The sequence below is a fragment of the Gavia stellata genome, chromosome 16 (genome assembly GCF_030936135.1).
Source record: "Gavia stellata isolate bGavSte3 chromosome 16, bGavSte3.hap2, whole genome shotgun sequence".
Classification (NCBI taxonomy): domain Eukaryota; kingdom Metazoa; phylum Chordata; class Aves; order Gaviiformes; family Gaviidae; genus Gavia; species Gavia stellata.
The window spans coordinates 17,126,588-17,152,636 of NC_082609.1; the positions used below are offsets into that span (position 1 = coordinate 17,126,588).

The 26,049-nt window shown below is 42.9% G+C and overlaps 1 protein-coding gene across 1 annotated transcript in view; it reads right to left on the reverse strand.

Moving 5' to 3' along the window:
- SLIT3 (slit guidance ligand 3) overlaps positions 1-26,049 on the reverse strand; it is a 534,144-nt gene that overhangs the window by 18,523 nt on the left and 489,572 nt on the right. The window contains exons 29-32 of the mRNA XM_059825130.1: positions 19,290-19,383; positions 13,875-14,012; positions 6,660-6,900; positions 4,128-4,258 (exon numbers count right to left, since the gene is read on the reverse strand). Coding sequence (XP_059681113.1) covers positions 4,128-4,258; positions 6,660-6,900; positions 13,875-14,012; positions 19,290-19,383 — 604 coding nt within the window. The remainder of the gene's footprint in view (positions 1-4,127; positions 4,259-6,659; positions 6,901-13,874; positions 14,013-19,289; positions 19,384-26,049) is intronic.

The window sequence follows — 26,049 nt, forward strand, 5'->3', positions numbered from 1 at the left end:
AATGACGTCTGCATCTTGCTCTTTACCAGATATGACAGTCTGCATGCAACATGGCAATGAGGGAACTACATCAGTAGTTTGTGTCAAATTTCTATTTTCCATTTCTATTACGAAGGATTAATTTAGCATCCAAATCAATATGACTGCACAGTAGTATAAAACCTATCAGAAAAAAAATTACAAGTAAGGTCTTATCTCTGGTTCAAGCACCAGATGTAGGAAAAAAGACTGAAAATAGGAAGCTCTCCCTATAGAATACAGTTAAACAGATACCAGTATCAATGGCTAAATGCTGAAACTACAGAATTACATGTTCTTTGTTAATTCAAACTTTTAACAGTGGACCATGGTGGTAAATAAAAGCAGCACATGCCTCATCAGTTGGTATCGTTAAATTAAGGTAGGATATCTGTGTGAAAGATTTACTTTATTTCAGGAACTCACTGTTGGCTCAGTACTAAGTACTGTCATGCCCTGGAAGAGTATTCTCACCAGTGCAGAAACCAGGAGGTCAATAAAACACTTAGATTTCTGTTCTCATCTGTGCATCTATAGAATAATTAAACAGAATAAAAGAAACAACAGATAGGAATCCTACTTCAAAAACGGATCATCTAGAAAATGTTTACTATGACATCCAAGAAACCGTTGTTCAGCAGCTTACAAGTGAGGAGTTCCAATAACAGACCAGTCAGCTTTTCTTTTAAAAGGGTGAGTTCAATCATTGCATATTTATGCATTAACTTGTATTTCTTTGTAACTTGATGATAAATGACAATGTATTTTAGGTAGTCTCTTCCATTGGACATTTCCTGACCTTTATCTGACTAGAACGAAAGAAAAGCCCAATGTCAACTTTAACCTTTCTATCCAAACATACCATAGGAATGAATACACGTAAAGTAAACCTGAATGTACAGCAAGTTAATCTTGGGTGTTTCCAGACTAACTTGGTACTGCAGTTCTACTTAAATCTGCTCAAAGGAGCAACTACAATACAGGAACAGGTCCACTCCAACAGCCAGAGACAACCTGCCTTCACAGGGTAGACAGAATGAATTGCTCTTTCCCGGCACACCTGCAGTCCATTATGCCACATCCCTGCCCTCAATCTCCTAGAATAGTTTTGCGAAGTGAGGCCACCCACAGAGTGCACTACACCAACAAGTTCAGAGCACGCACACCACATGTCTGGTGCAAACCTTCACCCTGGTTGTATACTAAGGGGCTGGGGGAAGAGTTTTGCAATGTAACACATTGCGTACTTCATCCTTCCAGCACCCTTCTGCTGAATACTACTGAAAACTACCACCAAGTATGCCTTACTCGCTGCTGGCTTCCAAACCTGTCTGACAACAGGCTTTATCTTATCCCTGCAGGGTACTACCTGTATTAGCCAAGTACTTCTCTAATTCTACTGTTCTTAAGTACTATTAATAAATCTTATCATGGAGACTGATGAAGAATTACAGATAATGTGGCTTGCCAATGACTTCCCACATCCTGTCATGGGAGTACCTGAAAGAGCCAGCAACACATCTCAGTTACAACACAGGACCAGGTCAATTATAGATTTCCTGCAGCTGTAGTTGGCACAGTTCCCACCAGGCAGTATTTCAAGGCCTCCTCCTCTTTTGGCAGACTCTTCTGAGGAAAAACAAGAGCCAAAGCCCTGCTCATCTCTTCTGAGAAGTGGACCCCTTTAGAGGATAGCAGCACCTGATATTGCCTGTGAAAATTAATCTAATAGTCTTTCAACAGAGCTTCTCAAAGGCAAACAGTCCGCTTTTGCTGAGATTGCGATTTAAATGACGCATCTAAACAAGACAGCGAGGAGTACACGATAGAGAAGGCAAACTGTTTTACCAATGGTGAGGCTAAGATTTGACTGTTTCAGGTTCTCCTAGTAACCTTATTTTTAATGAAAAATGAAAAATTGTAGAAGTTGCAGAAAACAGTTCCCCAAATTCTTAAGGTTTACGTAAAATGCATCACACTGAATCAGCTATTCATTTCACCAAAATGCATGTTAGGAGACAATGCAATCAAAAGTACAGATAAACTCATGGGAGCCAGTACCAGGTATAAAAGGACTTTCATTTCCCTGGAGAAAGCGTCTAACACATCCAGAAGGAATTAATGACACAACTTAGAAATTATGGCCAAAGCCTGAATAACGGAAATGATTGACCATTGTCCAAGCTACTAAAGGAAACGGGGGAATTTCCATTATTTGGTATTTTCCTGTTGAAACTCGGTGCCAAGCTGGAAGTCATGTCTTAGCCAAACAGAGCTTACGCCTTAGCTAAAAGTCAAACAGGATATACAGGGAGGTCAAACCAGATCCACTCACGCCTTCTACCCTTAAATCCTATGATTGTAAGGAGAGAAGCAGGTTTCCTCCCCCTTTCTCAGCCCTTAATGAAAACAAGTCTTTCAATCTATTTAGAGGCCCTTTTTGACATTCTTTAGCTGCAGTTTCTCTCAACCAACATAATCTTTTCCCAACAAGCTCCATGCTAATCCCATTTTGCTCCACTCCTTAAACTAATAAAAGATTAGAGTGACATTTTAGAAAGGGCATCCTATTAAGCAGCTACTTTCCCATCTCAGCAGATCACACCGTACAAAACGTAGTGAACAGGCCATTAATCTTATGGTAATGAGGTGTCAGTCTGAATGGAGACCTCCTCCTTGATCAATATGAAGGGCGCAGCAATAATGAGGACACTGCCGCTCGCCATCTCTGGCAACTTTGCCAGAAGGCAGCAGATCCATAAAGTGTTGTTGTGATGGTGGCAACAGCTCTTGTCACCACACTGCTCTGCCCTTGACACTGGAGAGCAAGCATCCACACCGCTCCGTCACCCCCTGTACTGCCCACACATAACGAGCTTTTCCCTATGTTCTAATTAGTGGCGTAAAACTGTTTAACAACTTCAGCTTTGCCCTAACATGAAATCAATTAGGATTAGCGGCCACACACAGAGAAATTTTTAACACCTATCCAGCTGGTGAAAATCACTAACAAACTACTTTCTTCATTCCTACAGTGGACAAGCCATTGCTCTTACCTGGTGACATCCCCAGCATTGGTATTATCCAATTTGCTTTTATACAGAAAGAATTTTCTCATGTTCTTAAACACCATTCCCCTTAAAGAAAACTCCCTGGAAGACTCAAGTTTTACCAAGTGCCGAGAAAACTTTCCAGAAAAAGTACGAGGCCCGTCCTGGCTAGTGATACTTGGTGGCATTCTTTTACTTGCTCTAATAGGATGCTCTGCCTTATAAAGCGAGGCGGGCTGGGAAATCCAGTGCTTCTGCATACACAATGCCATGAAACTGCACTGAACCCAAAATGGCTCCATGTGGTCACAACTGCATGTTTACACAGAACAGACTGGAGCAACAGGGCTTAAAAATAATCAGAAGGGAGTTAAGCCGGGGAGAGGGCTGCTAAAGGAACAGTGGAAGACATGAGCAGCACCTTTGTCTTTCCTAGGGAAATGAACGCCTTTGTGCATGGCTTGCACTTTTACATTTGCTTTTCTTTCTTGTGACTAATGAATAAAAACTGAGGGTTTGATATCCCCAAAAGTGTCTGAAGGTCAAATTACCCTACAATTTACCTTTGTCATTTGTGCTTTTTCATGCTTTAGGTAGTTACTTCTGATATAGGTAAGAGTTCTTCTAAAAATATTCACCCTGTAGAGGAATTCAGCCTTCCTCCTATTTGAGAGTCTAATCCTGCAGTTGCAGTGTCACCATTCTGCCTTGTTACAGTAAATTAATGCTAAATATCAACATCAAAGGAACTGATTATTTGGAACTACTTCAAGGACAACATTCACCAGAAACTGAATCTTCACAGCAGATGAGAAAATACAACATTTTTTCTGCAATCACAGTAGGACACAGTATGACTGGTATTGCCAATAAATGCCAGTTTTTAACCATGCAGCCTCCAGCTAAGCCTTTATTCTGATTTTCTTATCTAATGACATACATAAAAGAGGTATAGTGAAGTAAAATAAAAGGTTCTTCTCCCATGCACATTTCTTAGAAAAATCCTACCTCTCCATCTTTTTTGAAAATCAACTGTCTTGGTAAAGCTTAGCTATTTACCTGTATACTGTGGTAGGTGGAGAATTCAGCGTGTCGTAGATGAGCCTCACGTGTCCTTGGTACAACTCCAGAGCCAAAGGATCATTGTCTCCTTTGTATAATAAGATGCCATTGTCCTTGTCCGTTGCTACCTGCGAAACATTAATAACCAGGTAAGGTTGCTTGAGAATGATTAAAAAAGAAATAAACCTATATTAAAAATCGTACCAAAATCATATATGCAATTCAAATATGGTTTAATAAATCATATATATTAGCAACAACGAGAGCAAGAGCCATGAGACACAAAAAGGTCTTGGTGACATTGAGTGGGCTCATACACAAACAGGTTGGCCTCCCACTAAGGGATGGCTCCCCTGTTTCAAATGAGAACTAGTTTTCAGGAGGTGAAGGCTGCAATTTATTTGATCCCTGTCAATAGACTGTTGCTGTAATTTTGGTGACACGTGAATTTATTTCTCAGCTACTACCCCAGCTTGAAGTGGAGGTTTAGAAAATCAACTCTGGCAGTAGGAGGAGTGTGTCACAATTACAAGCAAACAAATGTCAGCAAGCGCTGATCTGTTCACAGACTTTTTATGAACAAAAAGAAGGAAAGAAGGACCTGTTGCCACATCTAGCATAACCATGAGTTATTCACTCAATCCAAGTTATTAACTAGTCATGCTGAGTTCAAATGGGACATTTAGAGAGTCAGGAAGAACAGAGTAGCCCTCATTGCTCTAGCTTTGATGTACAGCAAGGAAAAAAAAAATCTTGAACACTGAATCAGAAAACAAGGCTTCCACTTTCCGAGGCTCCAGCTCTCAAATAACCCTATAGTACAAAAGCAAAAAAAAGGGAAAAAAAAAAAAAAAGAAGAGACAAAATGGGATTTTTGGCTACAACCTGCCTGTTATTTTCACAGCACATATTTCTAGATTCCTTGCTTATTTTTTTATAATGGCTGTTAAATGCCAAAACTAAACAGTGAATTTAAAAATCTGTTTGCATTTATATATATATTTAAATACTATCCTTTTGCCCTTAAAAGATTTTTTTTTTCTTGAGCACTTTTAAATAAGATTTCCTCTATCTGTTCTTAATAATCAATGTTGTATGCTAATTTTAATTCACTAGTGATTAACTACTGGATGCAAGAATAATATTCAGCCTGGGAAACAAGAAGTAAGAATGTCATCTGCATGTGCTTTCTGTAATAATCAGTTTTATTCTTCAAGCTATGGCTGATGTAATGTGTTTTGTACACTTAAGATGACAATGTCCAGATTTTGAGCTTTAAAGTTGACCTACAGTATTTGGAGCCTTTGGGGAGCCATATTTTAGAGTGCCCATATTTTAGAATCTCTTTTGTGGTACTAAATAAAAGGGAAATTTAAAGAAAAACTGGAGTTTCAAATACACATGAATTAGCTTCATTTTCATATAAACTGTATACTCAAGCTATTGAAGAAAAGCTAAATATTAATTATGAAATTTTCTCATTAGACTAAAATTTGCAGGAACCACCCTTTAAAAAAAATCTATTCCTAATGTGGAAATTCCGTACTTTTTCCCATGTCTTGACATTGGTATTTTAATTACAACCAAACTCCATCAAGTAAGTCTAGAATATGATTTCCAACTGTGGAATACAATCTCTTCAAATTGAGAAAATAAATGCAATAAAATAAAAATACAGGGATGATTTTTCTTCTCACTTCTTTTGAAATGTTATGCTTCATTTGCAGGGTGAATCTAGCACAGAAATAGTCCAGATTAACAATCAGTGGCCTAAGAAAGAGATGTGTCATGTCATATATGTGCTCCACACATGTCTTTATTAGAAAACGTATAAAGCTAGAAATTATCCCCTCGTTTACTTTGGGATACTAGGGAAAAAAAAAGATCAGTTTAATGCCTGCTAGATTGTGAATGCAAATAACTTCCAAATCACTTAAATATCATATTGCACTAAGTATCCAAAATACCTTTGATCCACAACCACAGACGACAGTAGGGGCACAGTACCTTTGGTAGCTATTTTCCACTGTTTTCTGAACCTGAGACCCCAAACCAAATTTAGGTGTAACAAGAGGACTGTAACAAAATCCCAGGCCTTTTATCTACTGAACGTGCACAGTAAAAGAGTAAGCAAAATATTGTCTGGAAAGGCCATTTAGAGCAGCCTCTTTTAATAAGTCTCCTAATGTTAAGCACTAATTTCTACAGGATGAAACACAATGCTGTAAATCAGCAAGAAGACAGGGAGGTTTGCTGAATCATCCCTAGTTACACACTGCCACTCTGGGAATAAGAGAGCGGTGAGACTCTGGAGGCAGGATGTGTGTCCACAAAGGTACAGCAGTGCCTTAGTTGTTCCTTAGCGTTTCGAGAATTTTAGAGCAGACAACTGGCTCACAAGTTGTCTCTAACTTTGTCAGCATCTTGGCCAATAGACCCTGTTCCTTCAGAATGAAAAAAATTATACATGTATGTGTATTATTGCTTAGAAGAGCACTGGGCTGGCAACCGATGTTCTGCATGACATACCTGGAGGGAGATGTTTGCCTGAGGGCGAATTTTGGCTGATGGCAGCTCCACATAGGAATCCTTCCCAACAAAGTTGACTGTGATGAGCTTCTCGCACTTCTGCCCAGCAAAGCCAGCGAGGCAGCGGCAGACGGGCTCATGGTGTGCGACGATGCACTGGGCCCCATTCTGGCACTCGTAGTTATCACATGGGCTCGTCTGGAGAAGAACCATCGGTGGAGGAGTTTCACAGAAAAGTCCACTGCAGAAAGCAAAGGAAAGAAAAAGCGGCCTCAATTATCACCATTTTTTTACGGAAGGAAACACTTGCAGATGCTGACATTATACTACTACCGTGGTACAGTGACTCTGAGATTCAGCTACCATGTGCCTGCTTTACTGTGTGAAAGCTATACAGCATAGTGCTGTACAGAAATCCCATGCTGGGTCTGAACGAGCCAGTTCAAATACTGAAAGCAATTTGTACTGCACTTTGCACTGGTTATTTAGCTCTGCAAGGTACAGGAGTCTGTCTAAAATAGCTTCCAGCCACACTGTGCCGTGCAGAGGTTCCCAGCAAAAACCAGGAGCCATTTAAGTCCAAACCTGAGATTTCCCATCCTAGGTTTTGTGACTTGAGTCTACCTCTGCTGTTGTAAGTGGCAAGCAAGGTGAAAATCCTCTATTTTTAGTGGTTTTTTACAGCCTCCTCACTTGGCTTACTGTATATCAGAGAGTGTATCATCAACAGATGGGCAACTGCTAAAAAGTCGTAGAAGCAATGCACTGATACCACACTATTTGCTGGGCAGCTTCCCTGAATTGGTTGTTTCTAACAGCATCAGGATCATTAACTTTATTTTAGCTGAGTTTGTGGTTGGCAATGTCACGGATCAGAAACACGCGAAGGAAAGGAAGGTCTCCCGGAATCAGAAGTAGCTGAAAACCAAATGCCAGATCTGAGTACTTGTGAACTCGAATCATATTCAGATCTGGAGGAAAGTGCTGTGGTTCAGTCTTAACTATATGAGAGGCTGAGCAAAACCTACATGTAGGAACCTCTGAGGCTTGGGCCACATCGCCCAGGAGCGGCGACGGCTCAGTCCCCAGGCTGCCTTCCTGGGTTCGGCATGGCTGCACACTTCACGGGTTATTTGCTGGAATGATTCAGCTACACTGAAATACCAGCACCAGCATAGAAGGAGCAGGGGAAAAGGAGAAAGTGCAAAAAGCTGCAGTCATCTTTCACAGTGATGTCATGTGTCAGACTAAACTGCAAAAAGTAAATGAAAAATCTCTGCCCAGTACACCCACTGGGCCTGTGCAGTCAAGGGGTACTGCAAGGGGACAGGGCCAGGTTGGCTGGCTGCATACAGTATGCCCCAAATTCCTCATTACAGCCACTGTCCAAACCCAACAAACCCTTTTTGTACTGAGGAGAGAACATAAACTCTTTGCATCAAGTTCTGTGACTGCTTGAAAATGTGCAGACAGTAAAATGAAAAATTGGTAGCTGGTGAGTAGGGAGCATGCATCACGGTGTGCTGCTGGGAACGCCATGGGGATAGCGGCAGGGAACGCTGTGGGGAACACTGTGGGGATAGGATAGCTGCGGGGAATGCCATGGGGATAGCTGCGGCGAGGGCTATGGGCTCTGGCTCCTGCACCATCTCTCCGTGTTGCACAGTGTTGGTTAGCACGGGGGCAGAGGGCTTGCCAGGAGAGGATTGTGGCAGACCCATTCACTGCATGCAGTGAATAACCCATCAGCCCGGTCCTGGAACAGTGAAATCCCACTTGCCCTACTATGAATTTCCTGCCATTCAAGGAGCACTTTGTGGAATAATAGCACTCTTACAAAAACAAAGCAAAAAAAATGCCAAAAACCTCACTCCTCTCCAGTAAAGCAGGTGAGACTTGGAAGCTCAGTGAATTTCTAGGCAACCTTCCTAGATACAATAGAAACCCAAGCCACTACCCTACAGTAAATAGTACTGATACAAGACGTGCAAGAACAGCAAATAAAACAGCCACAACGTACTCAAGATCAATCTTGCTTAGCCACAGAGACCAGAGCCTGCTGCCTCTATAACAGAAGGAAATGGAGACGACTGCTTTCCTTTTTACATTTTCTCATGTGAAATTTTGCGCAGAGTACCACAGCTCTATCTTTAGCGCTGTGTGGAATGAGAGCCCAAACCTCTCCCTGTCCCTGTTGGCCCCACACACATCACTCTCTGGTCTGCCTCTGGGAAACACGAAAGAGAGAAATGCACGACAAAATATGGATGGGCTAAATCCTGAACTGCATCAAAAGCAATGGAGTTGCTCTGCTTTTCTATCATGCTTGAGAGAAGAGACACAGGGTTTTACATTACTACTTTTATAAAAGGCAAACTTGAAGGATGCCTTGAAAGATGCAAACATTTGGGATTTGCACCTGGGAAAAGGTGAGAAAAGTTCCCCTTTCCCCACAGGCGCTATACAGCATGGCATACCCTAACCAGCTTCCTAACTTTGCCCAAATCTGTATGTTGGCCTTGTACATGGTGATGTGGGTACGGCAAACAAAAATCTGTTCCAGAGGAATAAGCATGAGGAGGGTGAAAAACATGTCTGGGGCTTTCCAAGGCCTAAAGCAGAGTGCTGCACTGCCCTGTGAGCACACCCTGCAGGGACTGTCCCGCTCCAGCCCTGGTGTCACTTGGGGTTGGCTGTGCCCATGTACACAAACACACAGATGTTTCCTTCTCAGCCAGAATCACCTGTTGGTACTTTTCAGGATAATTGCATTTCAACACTTTTCTCATTGCATTGCCCTAAACTTCCTTTATTCGCTACAAGGACAGATTGATGTTTCACAGCCAGCCTCATCCCATCACCACCTCGCTGCTCTAAGGGGCAGGGAGCTGTGGTTAACTGGGACCCCTTGTCTCCCCTCACCGCCTGGTGACACTCAGTGCTGTAAGTGGGCGCAGTCAGAGGCTGCTAATACTATCCGCAAAGGGTTCAGGGGGTAGGAGCAAACCCCTCCCCGTCAGCTGAGCGGTAAATATCCTCTACCAGAATAGCATAATCTTGCATAGGGACAAGCCAATCTGTTCATTTAAACAAATGTATCTCAAAAGTGTAATCTGGCAGGCAATACTGCTGACAATCAATAAACCCCATTTACTTTGCTCCAAGGAGTATTTGGAGGAGACCTACTGGGTCAGTACAGTGGGCAGCAGTGGAAATGGGAGCATGGCAAGCAGTACGGTGTGGGGGAATAACTGCATATGGGAAATGGTTGTCTTTGCTCAGTCTGATATGCTTCTCAAAGTAAATTTGTTCTTGGGAACATATCTTTGTGAATACACCTAAGCTATGAATTAGTTATAGACTAAGAAACTTTCCCATCCTGAGCGAGACCTTTTGCTGCAGCTTCTTGGCAGAGCCCCCCCAGGCCACCCGGTTCCTGGAGGGTGAGCACAGCACCTCGGGAGGGCACAGCACCGCTCAGCAAGCGATGGTTTGGATTCCCCTTTCCAAGAAAACAAGGGAATATTAAAAAATAGCAACGACCTCATGGGAAGATAGATACACAGAAAGCAATTCTTGCCAATTTAAGGTGGTTACCGTAGTAGCTGCCTACCAGCACAGCAGTCAGACTCAGCCAGAGTTGATGAGCTGAGGACACATCAGCGCCACGTCCCCATTGCGAGCCTGGCACTAAAGTGGACTGTCTGATTGGAGCACTTTCCTGTTCAAAGCCTGGTTTCATTAAGTATGTGATCTCTCTCTCAGGTGCAGGGCTTTGCAGCTGACTGGCAAACACGTCAGGAGAGCCAGCCACAGGGCCAGACTAGGACTGACCCCACAGATGGCTGTCACCCCGGCCTGATGTCAGGTATAATTTGTTCTCCAGAGCTGACTAGCAGAAAGGAACACTGCTAACCCAGCCCATTAGCTTTGTTCTACCTAATGCCAATCATTTTGTTTTGTCTGTGAGCGACAACTAGAAAGCAGAAGGAAAGGCAGTGTATATAATTCTAATTTCATGGAAGTTAAAAATAATAATAATAAAAAATCCATGCGACCCGCAACAGCCTCCACTAACAGAAAGCAAATGTTGCAAGAAGCCAGTGTGTCTGTGCTTGGTGCTGCTCTGAAAGATTCCCTGAGCTCCCAGTACGGCTCCTGCACAGCCCTTCCCTGCTGCGAAACCCCTTCAGTGGGTGGCTTTACAAGTGCAGCTGCCCTGCTACTGGCATCCAGAAGATACATTAGCAACAGTATCTGTCAAGGCCTTTTCTTCTCTATTTTAAAATATTTTTTAAAACATATTTTTAGAAATAATTAATACTATTTATTTCCCCAGCAGTGGGATGTGGAGCACAGCCTGACTCGCATAGCTTGGCCAAGTCCATTCTGCCTGGTACGATCTCATTTATTTAAATAATCACTGCTGAGTTTCTTGCAGCAAACTATCCCAGTGGGGAACTCTGAAGCATCTACACAATGGAGGAACAGCTTTCTATCAAGCTCAGCAGTCTTAATGTGTGCTTCCCCACTAGAGCAACATTTATCAGGACAACACTACTGTGAGGCTGATTGCTAGAGGGAAGGTTTGATAAGTTAGGTTTTATCCAATGGGGTTCACAAGTTCTCAAAAATGTTTTCGTCTGCAGGGGGTAAACGAATGTTATTTTGGGAAGAAAACACTGAAAACTTTTCAGGAAGAAAGTGTATTATGTCATTGCAAAAGGTTGCCGAGTGATAAGGAAAGGTGCTGCGTGGAGCACAACTACGCATGAACAGTGAGCAGGAAATGCTAAGATGGGGAAACAGGTGTGTGCATGTTGGTACTATTGCTTTTTGGGGCGTCATTGTGCATACGAGGCCCTACATTTTTAAGAATTACCGGAGTGCCATTTGTGCAATCATGCGAGGATGTAAGTTTTAACATCCTTATTAATGTGTGACTCCAAGTGGCTCCGATGTACAGCATAGTGACAACCATAAAATTGTTATAGGTCTATGCATTTATTACAACAGCATAAGCTCCAGGTAACTGGGAGGTCACTCTGCAAACTCACTGCTGGGAAACGATTCCTGAAACTTAGCCAAAAAACTTGTATTAATCATCATCCTAGGTCTCCTAGTTACCTTTGTCAGACCACCCCTTAAGTTCTCTCCTTTTCATCAACACTTGCAGCCTTCAAATACTTGGCAAAGTTATCTCCTTGCCGCACAGCCCAGCGCCTGAGGCGCGCTTCGTGAACAGTTGAGTCTATAACCCTGAACATCAGAAGCCTGAACTCTGTCAATCACCATCTTTGCAATTGCAATCTTAAGAGGGAAAAGAAAAATCAGAACCCCCTTCAGAGCAGCAGGCCTTTAAACTACAAAAGGCTGGAGTCATGGAAAGAATAATGAGCAGATCATATTTTGTTAGCAGAATTTTAATCCTGAAATCAAACAAGATCAGGGACTATTCTGCACGGAGAACACAAGGGGCTTCAGCTTGCTCTCCGCCTTGGCACAGGGAGCCTGTCAGTGCCCACTGTGATGTCTTCCTCCTAAAAGACCCTTGCTGCCTTGCATAGGAGATTGAGGGAGGTGGCATGGACTAATGCAAAAAAAACCCAACCAAAGCAAGCAGGAGACCTCAAGTTAATCCTGGCTTTGCTGTTGACAGGCAGCGGGATTACTTTGCTTGCCCAAGTCTACCTTGGGCTATGAAGTGCTGTCTAAGCTAGCAGTAGAGTTTCAGAGCTTTGTGTAGAAAGGTGTTTCCTATTCTTGGAGGACATTAGCGCAATGAACCCCCCCAGTCTGAGCGAGGGAGCAGGCTGGGCTGGTCCGGTCTTGCTCTTGAAGTCCCTGGTGTGAGATCAGCCAACCCAGGGCACTGCTCAAATTGCCAGTAGACCTGCTTGGTACACAGGAAGAGACCCAGGCCAGTCTTCCACCTACCCCTGCTATTCCTCTCAACTGTGTCACAACTCAAAACATCTCTGCCAAACGCTGTGACCCTGCCTTCCTGGGAAAAACCCCTCACATTCATCACTGCCTACTACTGACATGCCTTAAAAATCAGGGGACCTGCAGTAGAAGTCTCCCAGTCACTACCATCTGCTGACAGGCTCGAGTTGCCCTTGACTCCAGATACGGCTCTGCAATCCCATTTCTCAACTCTAACAATTAGATAACATCGAGCATTTACAATTCCGCTGTGGGACAGCCACTTGTTATCTTCTCCAGTCACCAATTTGCAAGATCCCTAAGGCCATCAAAGGGATTGAAGCAGAGAATGAAACGTGGAGAAAAGGGCATGAATCTGAAATTCAGAGGATATCTGATATCCTGTAAATAACAAGCCTGGTTCTATGAAACCACAGCTGACATCATGTTATATATCAATGCCTATTCAGGGAAGGCTGTCTGCTCTGCAATAAAAATGTGTGTTGAGAGGGAAAAAACCCCAAAAACCAGCATGGATGAAAGCAAGAATGAAAACAGTTGCAGATACAAAGCAGAGAAAATGATTTATAAGTGTTCATGCAATTTCTACTTTGTCAAGACTGATCTTTTCAGGTACTCCTTCTTTGTCTCATGTGTGTATTTCAAACACAGAAAAGGTTTAGCTGGAAGGAAGCCAGTATCCAGCCTCAGGCAATGGTTAGTGAATCCATTTGGAGCAGCACACTTATCTTTGACAGACAGAGAGATTTCCAGGAGTCAGATACATTGGCAGCTGTCAGAATCAGAGACTGGAAATTTACAGCCCAAATCATATTGAGCCCATCCACCAACAGGCACAGACATACTGGCACAAAATCTTCAGACTTGTGTTTTCTTGCAGCCAGGTCTGAGAGTTCATAGGTGTAATTTTATTATCCTTCGCTCACTTCCGTGCATGCAGAGTTTATCTCCATAGAGTTTATGTGAGTGTATTACCTGGTGTTTTACCAGGAAAGGCTGGGGCAGGTAGGCAGGCAAACTAACACAGCACTTCACGAAAGGCAAATTGCTGTTTTCAAAGCAAGAATCATCAATCCCCTGTATTCAGTTAACTCATTAAGACCTACTTGAGCTACAAGATTTGAAGCACTGAGCCATCCATTCACATAGGAATGACAGATCGATACCATATCTAGAGGCTGCTTAGCTCTGAGGATGAAAGCAATTAAAGAAAGTGCCCTGACACTACATACAGAAGACAGTCCGGGGGAGGAGCTGACTCTCACGTACCTGAAACCCTGAGGACAGACGCAGGTGTAGCCATCGACTGCATCTACGCAGACAGCTCCATGGCGACACTTATGGCCCACGCAGTCATCATCATCTATTTCACAGTGTTTTCCACTGTAACCCGGCAAGCACTCACATCTGAAATACAAGATCGCTGTTAATAGCTTGTTTCAACATTCACAGCAATAGCACACACAGGCAGCCTAGCACCAATCTGATTTGAGACGGAAAGGTGTTAGCAATTATTCTTGGAAACATCAAGCCCAATTCCTGCCATCAGAAAAGCTCAAGTCCCTCCTGTCTGTCTGCAGCTGAGGTTCTGCAATCTGCTTAAATTCAAGCCGAGCAAAGCAATACCATACTACTGCTTTTCCTTAGCCAAGTCAGTGGAGAAGAGTGATCGTATAGTGGTCTCCCAATTATGCTAAAGATGACAATGTCTTCCCAAACCTTACAGACTCAAAGGGCAATATTCTGCAAGGGCAGCTGCTCTGACGGCTCAGACTATGATTTTGCCAATGTCGGCACACTGCTGAGTGTCTGAGGTTGGCCCTGTGCAGCTACACAGAGCACAGTAAGGCTCCACCTTCCAAATGGAAGCAATCTGCAAGCAAGCCATAAAACTCAGCAAATTTAAAGAAAAAGACCATCAGTTTTGAGACTACCACCTGTTTGTCATTCATTTGCAAGGCATAGCAAATGTTGCTGCAACTATGGAAAGTTGTCTTTGAAGCCTGTCCTTTCCCGTGGTGACACTCAGGCGAAGCATGTACCTGCTGCTATGGGGTAACGCCATTCACAGGAGCAACACAATGGGATGTACCCAAACCTGCAGACATTGGCTTTTTATTTTATTTTATACAATTCTCAAGTTTGTTGTACGAAGGCTGCATCAGCATTTCTATTATAAGCCTTGCAGAAGTTTATAACCTGACAACAGAAAATGCATCCCAAAGTCTCTGACTTGGAACAGATCTTTTGGGATTGCTGAGCAGCCTCTTTTTGAATCTATAGTGCAGACAATGTTTAGTCATGAACACGCTTTACTCCATAAAACACATTTTACTCCTCCCAGCTGGATGTTACTGCACATCTGGAAAACAAAAGGCGTATCACTTAAACCAAAACAAGGGGAGAGCTACAGTTAACTTCAGCAATAAAAAAGAGGTCTGTGCTCTTGCTGGAGCCCCTTGTTTGGGCCCAGTGTGCTTGCCACCGAGAGCTGGAAGAAGAGAGACATCACAAAGTCAAGGGAGACGGCATCAGGCAAGAAACTACTGCTCCACCAACCTATGCTGCTGGCCTCCTCCCTGCCAGCAGCCTGGTGGGGTAAGTGCAGAAGGAGGCTCCTTGTGGAAAACCTCTTCAGAGGAACTGGACACCTGGGAGCTGACAAGGAAAGATATTTCCACTTTCCAGGCAGCAGCCATTGTGCTGAATTTGGTTCCGAGTGAGTGCGTTGCGGCTTCCTGGCCTCTCCCCAGCTCCTCAGGGCAAGGCAGCGAGTCGGGGGAAACTTGCCAGAGTGCAATGGCGGGTCCTGTCTTTGCTAATGACCAGTGAACGGCTGCCGCAGCAGCAGGACTTCAGCAATCATCTAGCTGAAGCACTGAGAAGAATGTGACCTTCAGTCTCCATTTCAAAACATGGCTTGTGACTGGCTAAAAAAGGAGGAAATAGCTCAAAGCCTATTAACCTGCAGGCTCTAGGATGTATAACATTATGTAGATGCATATAGTTTCTTTCTCCATCCTCCCTACAGAAGAGGCCCCCACCACGACCCTCCGCAGCCATGGGATGGTTGATGTTCCAGCTCTGCATGCCTGAATTGCTTTTTTACACCTTGGTGGCTTAGGGACTACTGTGATCAACATAACGGAGATGACAAAACAGAGCAAAAAGTGTTCCTTCCCCAAACCATAACAAGCGGGCAACACTTTTTTGGCAACATTTTAGTCACACCTGCAAGCAAATAATGTCAATCAAAAGACTTTGTGGGGGGAATTGGCAGCATTTAATCCTGTTGCTTTTTATTGATCCCTGCAGTCCTAATATAAAGTGATGTAATAATGAACGATGTGCAGTTCCTTATTCAGGGCTGCCATGCATCAATTTTATGATGTGTATTGGCTATCTCAGTAATGACAGAACCACCACTTTTCTGTGGAGGGCTGCATTAAATCAGCATTTTAAGCTGTCAGGTAATAATTCCAAGCTTTAGAATAATAAAGTATATTTATACCATGCTCCAACATCAATACAGTGAATGGAAAAACATGCTCCTTTCCTGAAGTTATTTTTTTAGAAGTCATTTCATTGTGTTAAATGGTATTTTTTTGTTGATTTTTTTTTTTTTTTCCCTGGCATACAGAAAGCTACTCTTCTTCTATAGTAACAGCACAATAAAGATGTGGAGGCTGGAAGTGAGGAAAGCCACCTGCAATTTTAGCTTAGAAAGCAGAGAGCTCTTTGCAGCCAAACACACACTGAAATAGTCCAGTTTGCTTCCAGGCTTGGCTTTCCTTTTAGAAACATGGAATTCCTTTTGGGTCAGCCATCTCTGAGCTCTTAGTGTGTCACATCTAGGCTGAAGCTACCAAAAAAATGCATGCCTGGAGTGTAGCAGGTGAGAAACTCAGCCACATGAGTGTCTCACCCAGCCTCCTCCTAGAAACCCAAAGTCTCCCCCCTTCCCAGGGAATGACGGCACATTAGCTTCATCCCTATCACACACAGTGCCAGCAAGTGACTGAGTATCAGTAAAAGTATGATGAAGTAAAGGAGGAGGCAAAGAAACTTTCATATTGAAATCCTGGTAAGAGAGCAATTTACGTGACCATCTGACACCAGTACAGTTGAAATCCTGTTTTCTGCTACGGCCTTATAGTGATGGCAACATTCCCAGTATCAGAGAAAGCCTAAAAACATGTCTAGTGGTATTTAAAATGTTGGCCTATCCAACGGGATTTGCATCTGCAGGGATTCAATGTCTATTGTATTAAAGCCGTGAATCATGGCTTCTATTGCAGGGCCAGAATGGAATTTCCCTCCCCGTATCAATAAATAACTTGGCTTCCTATTTTTTTCCCTGTCTTTGTCATCTTTTCCTCCCTCTGCAGAGTTGCAGACCGACGAGCTGAAGGCAGGACAGATAGACTGACTGCTGTCAAGGCACAAGCCTGACAAGTGGATGGTCAGCTCAGGAGCAAGCCTGAATCCTGCCGTTAATATTCCCCACCTCTGTAATCAGAGCAGAGGACTGGTGCGTGAGCCTGACTCATTCTGCATATGGCACACTGCACCGTTACGTGCTAAACGTATGGCACATCGCAGGTCAGGAGATCAAACTGCTCAAGGGATCAGCAACAGCACAGGACCAGAGGTGGTTGTTTTCGGTGAGACCCAGCAGCAACCACACTGCTCTCAGCCCATTTTTGAATGGTTTGATGCAACTAAAGTATGAAAGAAAAAGCAATACTTGGACAAGTCTATGTTCAAGGCTGGGCAGGCTCCTTCACCTCTCAAGTCTGGCCTGCTAGAAAGCAAAGTGAGACAGAAAAACTAAAGACATTCCGGATTTTTGTGTAGCATTCTATGAATAGTGGGAAGAATAATGCAACAAACAGTAGTAGAAAATACTTACAAGTAGTTATTTAGGCTCCCCTCAAGGGTTAATGGCCCCACTGTGATGAACACTTTTCTAGCAAGCAAGCAAGCAAGAACCAGTGTCTTATTTACTCAAATTATTTGGATGGCAGGTATGAAAATGCTTCCAGCAAGGGTAAAACCATTCAGGACCACAGCTGTCTCCATCCCTTCATACATCTAGCAACATAAGGTAATCTGAGTTACAGGCCTTTGCCTCGTAACGTGATGTAGCTACTGGATTAGCTGAATGATGGATTAACTCGCAATGAAAGCTGGAAAGAACATCAGGGACTATTTATGTACCAGTACACACCTCCTTATCCAGTCCCTGTGCATCATTTCAGGAACTGTCCTAATCATTTAACAGTTCAATCTTCCCCAAGAATTGGAAATATTTCTGTCTGGAGGTTTTTCAGCCAAAAGAAAGGCTTCACTTGTACAGACTGACTGCCTAGCACAGATTCAGCTGCCCTCTAGATAGCCAGCATCTCTAAAATTTTTGTTCGCTTCCTTTGAACTATCCTGCAATGTTCTGTGTATTAGTTCACACTATTCTGACACACTGGTTGCTTCACAGGGCACAATCTGAGACCAACTGCAAGTTACCAGGAAGACCAAAGAGTGCTACCATCTCTCCCCTGTGACACGCTGGGTGTGCTGGGTGAGGGCATCCCTCATCAAAACCCCAGCCCTCCCTCCCACGAGGGAATCGGTGAGCCCCCAGGATTGCATCGCGGCTGTGAAAACAGCCTTAGTGTAAAGTGCAGAATGCAGCTCATACTGCAATGAACTCTCTTGAATTTGTCCTCCTTTCTTACATCTTTGATTCAAAGATCTTCTCTAGACAAGCTTTCCATAGAGCTTGACTTTTCAATCGACTGCCTCTATTTGCTAAATTGCTCTGAAATTCCCTGTTCAGACAATTGATGAACATTGCTGCTATGCACCTCTCAAAACACCCCAACCCTCACATCTCCAGATGTTTTGCTGCCGTTTAAAACATGAGGCTTTACTTTGCCCCTGTGAAACAGTCAGTGTCATTCCCAATACGCAAATGCAAGCGCAGGAGAGTTCACAAAATCTAACGTGAGTCGAGCAAAGCTCGCCTCTGTAGCCAACGGAAGAAGGCAGCTCCCGAGTGAGAGCCGTCCAGTTCAGCTGCTTTCTGCTGCCGCCCAGGTGAGGAATTGTGGGGAGAGGAGCCCCGCTGGCCTTTGCCAGCGCACCCCAAGACTGCCAGCCATCCCAGAAGACAACAGCTAAAGTGGGAATACAACAGAAAACTCCTGACCTGCAGCTTTATGCTCAGGCCACAAGTTTATCTTTCCCTTCTCAGTAGTTAGAATGGGACTGGATTTTAAACACTGAGCCAGCATGGGCTGAGGAGAGCTGAGTTACATCTGTTAAGACTCCTGTTATGAGTCTTGAATTGATGAATGCCCTAAGGAACACATAAGGAAACTGTCCTTAGTTTCTGAGGCAGCATAAGGTACTTTGCAGTAATTATGGTTGGACTTGATGATCTTACAGGTCTTTTCCAACTTTAATGATTCTGTGAACTGTTCCAGAAGTACTCCTTTTGCCATGCCCTCTTCCAGAATAATTTCTCTGCTCTGGGGGTACATCTGTTATTTCCAAGCAAACCACAGAAAGCTAGAAAAGTATGTATGGTTGCATTAAAATTAAAAACTCATCGCCAGTTGAACCCTAGTCAAGCCAACGGATGATCTGCCCAGTGCGCGGAGCCCAATATACACACAGGCTTACCTGGTTCCTTTGTCAAGGGGAAGACATTTGGAATCATGTTGGCACGGATTTAGATCAGGAACACAGTGGTTAATCACCTCATCACACAGTTCACCTGAGGCAAAAGAAAAGCAATAAAGCTGTAACACAACTTGGACAATCCTGAAGCAGCTTCAACCATGATGTTCAGGGATGGCGAGTCTCCCTAAATGAAGACAGCTCAGTAGTTCAGCAGGAAGCAACAATATTGCTTGCGAGGGCACGTGAGACTTCATTAAATTGGACTCCTTTGACCTATAGTGACTGTACTCTTTCTATTACATGAATTTGAAAGGCTGGTATAAAAAGTACTGACCTATAAACTCCACTTGGAGACAGACTAAGGATCAAATGGGCAGTTCCTGACCCAGAACCTCTTACATCAAAGCAAGAAAGTGACACAAAAGCGAAGTTGCTCATTAGACCGTAACATTTTCACACCGAAACATATTTGAGCCGTAGTTAATACTCTGCCAAAGAAGCTGATTGGACATCATTCTGGAAAAGAACAACCCACAAACCCTCCCCACAAAACCTCTGCGACTCTCAATAATAGGAACCAGCTTTAGGACTGCATGCAATTATAAAACATTCACTATTTATAAGAAAAGTACTAGCTCTATTGTGCTCACAGGAGATGATGTCTTCTCAGAAAAAAACCCATCACATGTAAGCTCAACTCAGCTGTTTCTAGGTATGGTGCTTTACACACCACGCACCTCCCTGGATTTGTATACATTTTAATAATTAATAGCTCTAGAATGTTCAAAACCAGATATTTTATTTAAATACCACCCTTCTCTCCATCCTAAATTATTAGGTCACACTTCAGTACCCAGGATTTGAGATCCAGCCAAAGATCACAGAAATCTTTGCCTTCCCAAGAAACCAACAGGCACCTACCCCACACCTCCCAAAGCCTTGCAGGAAAAGCAAAGGTCAGGTACTCTCAACATGAAAACCCCCAAAAGCTACAGTCCCAAAGTCCCCTGTGCAGCTATATCAGAAGACCACACCTGCAGGGTTTCAAGGTTATGCATATTGTGTGTGCCTGTACACGATACGTACCATCACATGAGCAACAAGCCATGTGGATAGTGTGGGAAAAAGGATAAGGTGGGAGGCACTGGTGGGCTGGCAATGTTTTAGCTGCAGCTCCACCTGTCTTGAGAGAAACTCCATTTTCAAAAATCCTTACATTTCTGACTCTAGTGGCTACAGAGAAACACCTGAAAACACAAGCCAAGCAAACCACAAAGATCAAAATTCAGACGGAAAATGCAAATCAGAATGGTCCGTCTTTTATCAGCCTTGTGATCTGGCAGGTATGACTGAGAACACAATTTTGAGGATGACTGGTGGTGACAGGTATGGTTTAAGTTGTTAACACCCCCCAGCACACTCCTTCAGGTGATTTCTCCCATATCTCCAGCCTCCCTACCATACAAGCTACATAGCTCTTTATTTGACTCTTCATATTAGAATTGAAGTATAATATGTATTTGCAAAAATTACTCATTTTTTTTGTTTATTTCAAACATGGAACATCTAATATATCTGCTTTTGAGAGTTGTCAAACAGAAGTGAGAAAGTGGAGCAAGAATACAAGCCCTGGAGGCATGAGAGAGGGTACTACCACCATAAACCCTGTATGCATGTGCCGTACATACCCTCATGACTTTTAGTGGGCTGGGTTTGGCAATACTGGAGAAGTCTGGCATGGCAATCTGCAGTGGACAGTTCATTGTTCATAGCATCAGTTATAAGACAACCCATTCCATCTGGAGCGAAGGAATCTCAGGAAGCCACCACTATTAAATACTACCAAGTCTTTTTACAGCCCTGGACAAATCTTGGGCAAATGTAATGAATGTATCCAGCTCAGGAAGGGGGACGTGCCAATAAAATTGAATGCTGCAAATCCATGGGAACCAGGGAAACAGGTCATTCACTGGCTTTGAGGTTTGCCATTGTACTTTGTTACTCCTCAAAAGCAACCAGAGACGTTCAAGTCTTACAAATACAAACGCAGCTGTCATTGGGGACAGCTATTAACACAATTTTGAGGTAGCAGTACTGGAGGTAGGTCTGCTTACTAAGCAATCCCCAAGTGCACAGCCCACCAGCCCCCCCAAATACTAACAAGCAAAGCGAGTCCCTCGGCCTTTGGGCAGACATGAACATGAGCAAGTCAGAACCTGCTGTGATGCCTGGACAACTGCCAGTTCATCGTCTTGGTATTCCTCATGTCCCTTGTGCGCTATGAATCTTATGTGAAAATAAACATAAAAAAAAGAAACTGGCTGGTGACATTAAAAGAACTCAATGATCTAAAGCTGGAAATATTTTTGGAAAACCATTTAATAACTGAATACAGTGTGGATAGATGCCTTCAACTATCCTTTCACTAAAAATGGTCAATACATACTTCTGAAGTTTCTATTTCTTTTTTGTTTTGTTTTGAAGAAAAGGAAACAAGCTTAAAAAAATAAGAAGTTTCATAAACTCTCAAAGGAAATCATAATTCTTCTTAAAGTATTCTTCTCAACAGTCTTGACAAGTGCTTAGAGATCCAGTAAAAATCTTCCCGAATGTCAAATATTATGACTCACTCTGTCATTCTGAAGGCACCACTATCAAAATGTAGGAGAATTCTAGGCTAGGTACCAAACATAGCATCCAAAAAAATTTATCATTTTTCATGCAAAACTTGGAACGTTTAAGGATCCTTCCTGTTATTTTTCCCATCTATCACTCATTAGGGAGCTCACTTGGGAATGCCTTGCAACTAGAGCAGCCTCATCTCAGGAAGAAAATTCTTTTTGATACATTATTTCAGGCTCCACCAATGTTCACTAGATGTTGCAGAATGCATGCCAAGGAAATAAAACACTTTTTGAAAAGCAAAGCCCAAGGCACCAGCTACACAAAGACTTTCTCATATTTTATTCACTCAGAAAGTATCTGGGCCAAAAAATCTGCCCTCAGACCTGAGAGTGCAATATTCATTGGCCACTTTAATGTCAGTATCAGAGGAAAAATCTGATCCTCTTTTTTGGAGTGACACAGGGCCGCTTCTCTGTGCAGCAATTAAAGGTCTAGTCCAAATTTCTCATTGGATAGCTATGTGAACCTAAAAACAAACTGGACATTAATCTTAGGCCAACTCCTAGCAGCACTTATTCTCTTTGTGGAAGATATTTGATCATGCTAAAACAACAGAAAACCTCAGTGTAATGCTTTCCCAAATGTAGAAAACAACCCAACCTCCCCATTTTCCTGTCTCCTGTGTATTCTCAAATCAGAGCTCTGATTTGGGTCCACAAGGGTTTCTGAAGTGCTTATATAAAAGACGGGAGGGAGAATGACAACGGTATTTCTTTTCTAATCATCTAAGAAATTTTTTTTTATCCCAAACAATGCTTTTTGTTTCACCAAGGCACACTTGCGCTCTTTCATCAAAGCCAAAGAGAATAGATCAACATGCAGTGCACCCAAGTGAAGAACAGCTTAACACTATGTCAGATTTACAAGAGGAAAACCACTTACGCCATCAGATATTACTTTTCATAGTAGCTGGAGGTATTAGGTCAATAATGTTCCTTGGTCTGTAGAACTGAGGTATGACGCGAAGAGGGTACCTTTACAAAGATAGGCACATCCCAAGCTGTGTGGGCACTGCATTGCAAACTTCTTAAGGTCGGTGGTAATGTGCTGGTAATTAACGCTCGTTTAGGAGAAGCAAGCATTAGACAGATGAAGGAAACAGTCCGATCTGCCACCAAAAATGCAACTTTCAGATTAGAACTAAGATGTACTGACAGGTGGAACACTAACAGGTGAATCTCCCACTGCTGCTGTCTCATGCATTAAAAAAAAAAGAGAGAAAAAAAAATCCCAAAACAATACAAAAGGTATTTTGCCCCTTTGAAACTACTTCCCTCGTCCCCTCCCTACCAGCATTGCTCGTTGCTTTTCAAAAAACCACAGCAAAACATTTTTTTTTTGTCTCATGCAACATTTTCCTGCTCTTTGTTTTTCAGCAGAATCATGAATTTCATGGGGCTTTCCACATTCACTTTTCACAGGGCTCACTGCTTATGAAGAGCTGCCAAGAAACATGCTTAAGCTTTTCTGTAGCCTTCCACACGTCTCAGAACGAAGCCAAAACAACAATAGAGCAATAAAGATGACTTTTACACACAGTTTAATAACCATCTTTCTTTTTTTCCGTTCTGTGCTGTCATGAGAGCTATATATTTCCTGCCACATTAGACTTTTAAAACCAGGATCCAAGTTACGCTAATTTTCCTTAATCGGTAAAAGAGAGATTGGACGCAGTAATAATAGTAAGTAATTTTGCTTACTTATCTGTAAGTAAAACTGCAGTTCTGCAAAGACAATCTAGACCGCCAGTTTGCAACCAATGAGTTTGATGATTTCTCTTTTGTTTCATACGTCAGTTGGGTGATACTTTGTTCTCTTGTTCAGAGTATTCATGAAATAATTGATAAAACAACATAGAAAATATTCTCATCCTTAATGTGAGAGAAGCTTTTGTAGGGCCCGGAAGACTAAAAGCAAAAATGCTGTCAAGAATTTCACAATATAACTTGAGAAAAGGAAAGTGCTTACAGTGAAGAAATGATGAAGAAAGCCTGGCCTTTATCCACAGAGCAAACTTTTACAGGCTGCGCAGGGAGAAGATATATATTTGAGTGGTTAAATAGTATGTTGCAATTTTCTGAACTTTGCCAGGTAAGTCAGAATGGAACTCTTCTCTTTACTGCTAATAAAAAATACTGTACTGTTTTTCTCATAAGAGATTACTCATTTTCTATCTAATAACTTGTATCGGAAGAAATGTTTTTTGTGTTTTGTTTTCCCCTTCTCTCTTTTCAGTTATTAAAAAGAAGTCAGTGCCAATTGGAAATTTCAGGAGAAGACGGAACCTAAAAATGGTTGGGTGGAACAGACATAGGATGTTCCTCCAAGAAAATAATTCAGTTAGGAATGTTGTTGATGTTTGATGAAAAAAATTTGAGGCTCATCTTAGAAAATAAAAAAATGAATTTTTTATTTCCAAACTGTTTCAACTTGCAATGAAAAAAAGAGAAGTGTGAAAATCCTTCAGTAGCAAATGCACTCGACTGCCACATTAGATACCAAGACATAAAAGAAATTACCTGAAATGCACTGTAGCAGAATTCTCTGTCTGGATAATTGAAGAAGTTGGCTCTTGCTTGATGAACACTGCCCACAATACTTAGTAGGCAAAGAACTAAAAGTTACTTTATGCTTTTTATTCTGTGTTAATGCTTCAAAAACTCATATCTGAGTTTTCATGTATCACGTTTTGGCCTATTAAGTGGGAACCTGAAGTTAGACTCCACATTGAGATTCCCAAAGTGGCTTGTTTTTCAGAATTAAGGAGCAATTATCTCTAATCTTGAGATTAAACAAAGGGATAACGGATTAAACAACAAGATCTGGGTAGAGAAATAACGATCCTTTCATTATTTCTGAGTCTTGAACAAGGAATATGTTCCAGTTCTATGCACTGCCAAAGTATGAAAAATCATATTCAACATCACAAATGCCGCAACAACACAGTATGTAAAACATTAACTAAACCAGACAATTTCCAGCACTCTTACAAGGTGGTAACCTGCATATAGCATTATCCCTCAGAACCACTGTGTCTGGAATAGAGCCTAATTTTGCTGGACCCCCTACATTTTTGAGTCATATTACTTCATATGGATGTTTTCCAATGATGTGATTTGTCTGGAATCTATTAGGGATCAGTTCAGTTATTCACACAATCTAGTGCATCCAGTCACATCTGAAACGCCACACATTTTCTGCGATGTCCTTTCAGGGCTGGCAGATAGGACACTGGACACACTGTAGGCTCATGCCCGTCCGAATCGGGGGATGGGGAATGGGGGTTGCGGTCTGTTCATAACTCTTCATCTCTGTCACTCCTTCCTCCTCACACTGTTCCCCTGCTCCAGCGTGGGCTCCCTCCCGTGGGATACAGTCCTTCATGAACTTCTCCAGCGTGGGTCCTTCCCACAGGCTGCAGTTCTTCAAGAACTGCTCCAGCATGGGTCCTTTCCATGCAATAAAGTTTTTCAGGAACAGACTGAAGGGAGACAGTTCCTGCCAGAAAACCCGCCCCTACATGGACTTCTCCTCTCCATGGTCCTGCCAGGAGCCTGCTCCTTGTGTGGCTCTCCGTGGGCTGCAGCTTCTTTCAGGGCACATCCACCTGCTCCAGCATGGGATCCTCCACAAGCTGCAGTATGTGTGTCTGCTCTGACATGGTCCTTCATGGGCTGCAGGGGCACAGCCTGCTTCGCTGTGGTCTCCTCTATGGGCTGCAGCGAAATTTCTGCTCCAGCACCTGGAGTACCTCTTCCCCCTTCTTCTTCACCGACCTTGGCGTTTGCATAGTTGCTTCTCTCACATTTCTTCATCAGTGCTGCTGACGGGCTCAGCTCCCGACAGTGGCAGGTCTTTCAGGGGAGCAGGTCCTGATCTCTTCTCACAGAAGCCACCCCTACAGCCCCGCTCCTCCCCGGCTACCAAAACCTTGCCACGTAAACCCAATACAGCCTTTGAACCAATAGAGGTCTCTGAAGAATACTTTATATGCAGAAAGATTTACTTATTTCCTACTGGCAGTTCTAACATGGCCATCATTGTGGTGTTGGAGTGCTGAATACACTGACTGTCC